At 45.7% G+C, this 6000-nt stretch overlaps 1 protein-coding gene across 3 annotated transcripts in view; it reads left to right on the top strand.

Annotated features, from left to right (window-relative positions):
* Positions 1-511: 511 nt before the first annotated feature.
* PRR16 (proline rich 16) overlaps positions 512-6000 on the top strand; it is a 232040-nt gene continuing 226551 nt past the window's right edge. For all 3 annotated transcript variants that reach the window (XR_013814539.1, XM_079791101.1, XM_079791100.1), the window contains exon 1: positions 512-1073. Coding sequence is in view for 2 of the 3 variants with exons in the window: in XM_079791101.1 (XP_079647227.1) it covers positions 915-1073 (159 nt within the window). In the remaining variant the exon portion in view is untranslated. The remainder of the gene's footprint in view (positions 1074-6000) is intronic.

Here is a 6000-nt window from a genome sequence, read left to right as displayed (position 1 = left end):
GCATAGGTCACGAAAAGAGGAAGGACAGTTAAAAAAAAAATAGAAAGAAAAAAAAAAAAAAGGATCTCTGTCCCAGATAAGTACAGCCAAGATGACTCAGACAGTCTTCCAGGGGATTTTTGGTGTGGGGACTTCGAATTAATAAACCCGCTGTTCGTTTTGTGGAATCCACAGGGTTGGGCAACCTCTTTCAAGAACACTGCTTGATTTCATGATTCCAGGGGGGTGAGCGGTCGCTATTTATTTCTGCAGAAGTAAGAACGCCTGTGTGGAACTCTTAGTCCCTCTGAGAAGGATTGGAGGCCTTCTGGACATACTTCGGTCCTGGATAAACGCGTAGGGTCGCGTTACCGACCCCGAATCCAACTCTTGACCCGATGCATGCGACTTTCTGAATTGATCTGAAAGCATGGGGCGAATCTAGTCTAGATGTGAGAAGACAGACAGCAGGCTGCAGTGGTGAGGGCTTTTCAAGATCCAGGCATGGGGGTGGGCAAGACAGGAACTTGCCTCCCCGCTCTCTGAGGCCCAGGGGCTCTGGGAGAGACCCCGGGGGGAAGCGCCGCCGCGGGGACTGCAGCTGACAGCCGTGGGCGCCGCGGCCGGCATCCCCACGCGGGGCGGGGAGCAGGCGCGGGTGTGCGCGGGCGGCGGGCGGCGGCGGGAGGAGGCGCAGGCGCGCTGCTCGCCCGTCTGCAGCCCCGCGCCGAGCGCCGCGTCTCGGGGAGTTGATGGCAGCACCGCGGTGCGGCCGCCGGGCTGAGCGCCGAGCGCAGCCGCCCGCCGCGGCTCAGAGCGCCTCCAAGATGCTGGGCGATCGGGGCGGCAGCGGTCGCAGCAGCGCCAGGGACGGGGGCGCGCAGCAGCCTCCGCTCGCCCGCCTCCGCTGACCTGCCCCCGTTTGGCCCCAAAGAATGTCCTCCAAGTCCAAGGGGACCCCCTCCTCGTCCTCTCTCGCCGAGGGACCGCCGGCAGGCTCCAAAACCAAGGTGAAGGAACAGATCAAGATCATCGTGGAGGATCTGGAACTAGTCCTGGGCGACCTGAAGGACGTGGCCAAGGAACTCAAGGAGGTGAGAGGCGCCGGGGCGGGGAAGGGGTTCGTCCCCGTTGGCCCCCTTGGGGGGTCGGTCCGGTTTCCACTAGGGACCGCCCCGATTTCTTCATTCCGAGGAAACTAGAGTCAGAAGCCTGCAGTCAGACTTTCTTTGCTCCGGCGACTCCTGAGAAGAGTTGCTGTACTTTTTTTAAAAAAATCAGGAAGAAATCAACTAGTGTTTTAATCGATGGACCTGGGATAGTGGGAGGGGTGAGCGCGCGCCGGTCTCCGGATCTGTGTGTGTGTGTGTGTGTGTGTGTGTGTGTGTGTGTGTGTGTGTGTGTGTGTGTGTGATGTCGGGGGAGGGGGGTCACGGGGGTGTGTCGACAGAGGGAGAAATGAGCAGCCCGGCCCCGGAGCCTGCGAGATGCTCCTCTCCTGCCCTCCTGCTCACTTGGGGTCCTCTGGCAAGTTGTCCCAGCCTGGCAGCCTCCCCGAGCCGGAGCCGAAGGGGGGCCGGGTTCCGGGCCCTGGGCCAGGCCGGGGAGGGCAGCCTGGGGGAAGCTGGGCTCCCGCTCTCCTCCCCGCCTCCTGAGCCCCGCTGGAAAGAAGGGAACCCGGTTGCTGGCAGGAGAGCCCAGACTTGGGGATGTGCAGGGGGTCTGGGACTTTCTCACTTTCGCAGTTTCGGAGGCATCTCTTGCCCTCCTCCGAATGTCTCTCCTAGTAACTCCGGGCCTCTCCTCCACCCCCTGCCTTCTTTTCTCCCACTTGGCATTGAACCTGGGGAGCTTGGCGCATCAGTGGTGTGTGTGTGTGTGTGTGTGTGTGTGTGTGTGTGTGTGTGCGTGCGTGCGTGCGTGTGTGTGTGTGTGTGTGTGTGTCAGGGTCTTGCCACTTGCTCTTGGGAACCGGGACTGTTTGGGTTCTTTCCCGCTCCCCATCTATTCCACTTCTGCCCTCCCACCTCCGGAGAGAAAGAAGCGGAGGCAGTATCTGGGCTGAGCTGCGCAGATGAGGCTGCTGCTCCAGGCTGGGGCGAAGACTGGCTTAGGAGGGGTGGGTCTCCGCGAGCCGGCTGGCAGCTGGTGGAGTCGCAGGGCTGGTGGCAGCTTCCAAGCCCACTGTTCTGCTACCGAATGGGCGCCTGGTGTGCTGCTCTGTCTGGGAGTGCGCACCCCGCAGTTGCTCCAGAGCTAAGGCTGTAACTTCTGAGGTGGTGGTGCAGAGGCGGGAAGGGGTGGGGATTTAGTCTAGGTCCAAAATTGTAATCTTGTTTCTGAGACCAAGTGGGAGGAAATTGAAGGTTGTTTGGAAGCCTGGCCTCTAGAGATTAACCTCCTCTGTCCAGTTTCCAACCCAAACGTGAGGAAAGAGTGGTCCCCACCTACCACCCCCACCCACCCTTCCTCTCCCCAATCCCCATTGCTTCTAGGACCAAATGCAAGTCTGTGAAAATGGCCCATTCATAGGCAGAGTTCTGTTTGCCATGGCACATGCCATTCCTGTAGGTGTTCCACAGACAGAACGTAATTACTACTGCGGTCCTGGGAGTGGAGATTGATATAGCTGATAGATGTGAGGATAAAACTTGTTCATGTTTGCAGGGCTTCTCTAGGATCATTACTTCACAACTGGTTGACAGATGGCGAGTTTATGCATTGAAATTCAAGTCTAAAGATGCTGTTCATTTCTTTGTTATCCTTTCATTTGACATTTTTGGCAGGCTGTGTTTTCATCTGAAACATTATGGCGTTGTAAAAATGAACAAATTTGGGCATGTTCCTTTTGGCAGAATTGTGCTTTATAGTTGTTGAGGTTTCTAAGGGGGGTGGCATGTGGGAAACCTACATCAGCACGTCACATAGTTACTGTCTTATTGAGGAGGTTGAGCTTAAGAGAAAGGTCGTCAATCACATTCTGCATCTCTGGGCACATCCTTTCTCATGATGGGTCACTTCATTCCCTACTTGAGACAGAATAAATGACAAGAAACTGCACATGGTCTTGGTGCTGTTTTGCCTCGTTATTCTGTAAATATTGGGAGATCGTGTAGAGCTATAGTGAAACTTTTGACCTCCCTAAGGCTCTTGGTTAGGATCACAAAGAAATAAATCAAGGAGTCCGTGAATATCTCTTCCTTTTACTCTTTCTGTGTTTTCATTTACTGGAGAATATTTAAGGAGGGAAACAGGTAGTTTATAAAAGGAACGAAAAAGCATAGATAATGTGCAACCAAGTAAATGAAAGGATCTGTCTTCTAAACAGATCTAGAGATAAAATTTTGCTTGATGCTTTGGAAGTTTGATTGGCTGCCAGGGCCTGTTGGGGTAAAAATCTCACCCCTGAGAGTGAAATTTATGAGTGATAAATGATGTGCTGTGATTGTTAATTATTTTTGCGAGGATGTCATCGGCCTAGGTCTGCAGATGGAATTGTATTATACTATGGCTGAATCTGGAAACATTGGCTATTTATATAATATAATGATAGGTATTTCAAGAACAAAATATTTATAGGGCATATTTAACCTGTAACCTTTTGCAGTTGTCCAGCATTTATCTTTTAAAGATAATACTGCACATGTGACTGAAAATGTCTTTGATGTAGTTTTTAACGGAGGAGTAACTGAAAACTTTGTAAATTATAAAGTTTATTGGTCTCTATAGTTATGACTTATAAATATAAGTGTCACTATATATTCATCAGTTGTTATACTCAACATTCTGACAGTTTATCATTGGCATTTATTAAATATAAACTCTCATATTTAGAATTCTAATTCCTTTATTGGCAATGCTGTGTTTTTAGGCCTTAGTATATTTTGATATGTGAGCAGAGAACTCTTATTAAATTAGAACAGAAGTTAGAAATTAAAAAGTTATTATGACTAGATCGCTGTATCAGTGAACATATGATACTTGTTTTACTTTTCTGCTTTTTTATTCTATCTAAAGTGCAACATATTTTTTAAATATTCTGCTTTTTATTTTTGCATAAACTCTTCACCAACAGTATTGGACTTTTGTTTCAGGTTATTTTGAAATTGGTTTTCTTTTTAGAAGTTTTCTGAACCTTATTTAACCTGAAAATTCAGCTAGTATGGTCGATTTGAACATAATAGTAGCTTATTGCAATGCCAATAATTAGTAACAAAATTCCATTATTACTTTGGGTGTTTTTTATGACTGGTTATTTCAGAATTACTTAATCATTTATAATTACATTATATATTGAAAGAAGAGGAACAGGATTACTACAAAGTTTAAGAGCAGTTTTATTCTGCTCTCAGAATTTAGTGAAACCTCAAATAACTTGACTTTTCAGAAATAATAGGGGTGTATTAGTCTTCTGTACTATAATGGAAAGCCTTAAGTATAATTCAACCTATTTATTCAGCACCTGCTATATGCTATATTATCTTTTAGTGTTACCAAGATGAATAAATTATAATTTCTAGTCTCAGTGTGCGCAAAAGATTAGTTTGTGATGCATTTATTATGTCTTTGAACATCAATAGAGTAAAATGGCATTACTGCTTTAGTGGCCACTCTCACTATGATCTCATAGGGGAACGAAAGCAGAATTGAGAATAAGAGTGAGTATATGTAGATTAATAAACCAATACTTGCTATGTACTTAGTAGTACGATAAGCCTTTGATGAAGAGAAGCTTTAAAAAAATGGTGAGCCGAAACCGGTTTGACTCAGTGGATAGAGCATCAGCCTGCGGACTGAGGGGTCCCAGGTTCGATTCCGGTCAAGGGCATGTACCTTGGTTGTGGGCACATCCCCAGTAGGGGTTGTGCAGGAGGCAGCTGATCGATGTTTCTCTATCATCGATGTTTCTAACTCTCTATCCCTCTCTCTTCCTCTCTGTAAAAAATCAATAAAATATATTTTAAAAAATAAATAAATAAAAATAAAAATAAAAAGATGGTGAGATATAAATTTTAAGAAACAATTTATTCAGATTTCCATGATTAACACAAAAAGATCAATGCCATATACAAAAGATCCCAAGTGTTACAACTAAATACTGGATATTTTTGTGAAGGATAAGTTCTTTGGGGAAATGGAAGGTCAAAAAGGAAAATTTTGGATCTTCCTTTGAAATGTGGATAAGATTTGAAAAGATAGAGAGGAGAAGGAATTAACAGGAAATAGAAATAAGAATGAATAGGGAGTTAATACAAGATTAATCCATGTTGCTTTTTTCTACACTGAAAAAAAAATAGTTGTGAAACTCTAGAGTTTTAGGAATAAAATTAACTATTGCTGGTTTTTAGATGTGGGATCATCCATTTTTAGAAATGTAGAAAACAGACCCATTGCTTTTTAAAAATAGTTCTCAAATAACCTGACATCTTTAGAAACCAATTTGCCTGTTCTTTTATGAAGAACTCACTGGTGAACTGTTTTGTATCAAATGTTGGTGTTAATGTGGGATCACAGATCTCATTAGTTAGAGAGGAAATGAAATATATAATAAACAGCCTTTTATTTGGAATCAAAATTCATTGCTGCTTTAGGTGAATTCTATTTTAGTTTAGACTGATTATAACCTGGAAAATTTTCACAGTGTCTCAATTTATAATTTTAAGTGACAAGGTTGCTCTGTGGGTTGAAGATATCTATAATAATAAAAGTGTAATATGCTAATTAGACCAGACATCCTTCTGGATGACCTTCCAGACGAAGCGGGGATTTCAAGGGCCGAGGGTAGCCAGGGTCCTGGGTGCCTGCCAGCAGCTGGAGGGAAGCCGGTGCTGGCAGCCGGGGGAAGGAAGGCCTGCCTACTCTTGCAGGAATTTCATGCATCGGGCCTCTAGTATATGTAAATATGGCTAAACCTTCTGAGTAGACAAAACTATCATGTAGGAACCGGGGAACCAATTAAGATCAGTGCCCTGGGATCACTCATGGACTTCATGGGTGGGAAGGTGTGTCAGCATTGTGGCT

The sequence above is a fragment of the Cnephaeus nilssonii genome (assembly GCF_951640355.1).
Source record: "Cnephaeus nilssonii genome assembly, chromosome: 2".
Classification (NCBI taxonomy): domain Eukaryota; kingdom Metazoa; phylum Chordata; class Mammalia; order Chiroptera; family Vespertilionidae; genus Cnephaeus; species Cnephaeus nilssonii.
The sequence above is the reverse complement of the archived record's forward strand: the minus strand, read 5'-3'. Positions and strand labels throughout refer to the sequence as shown.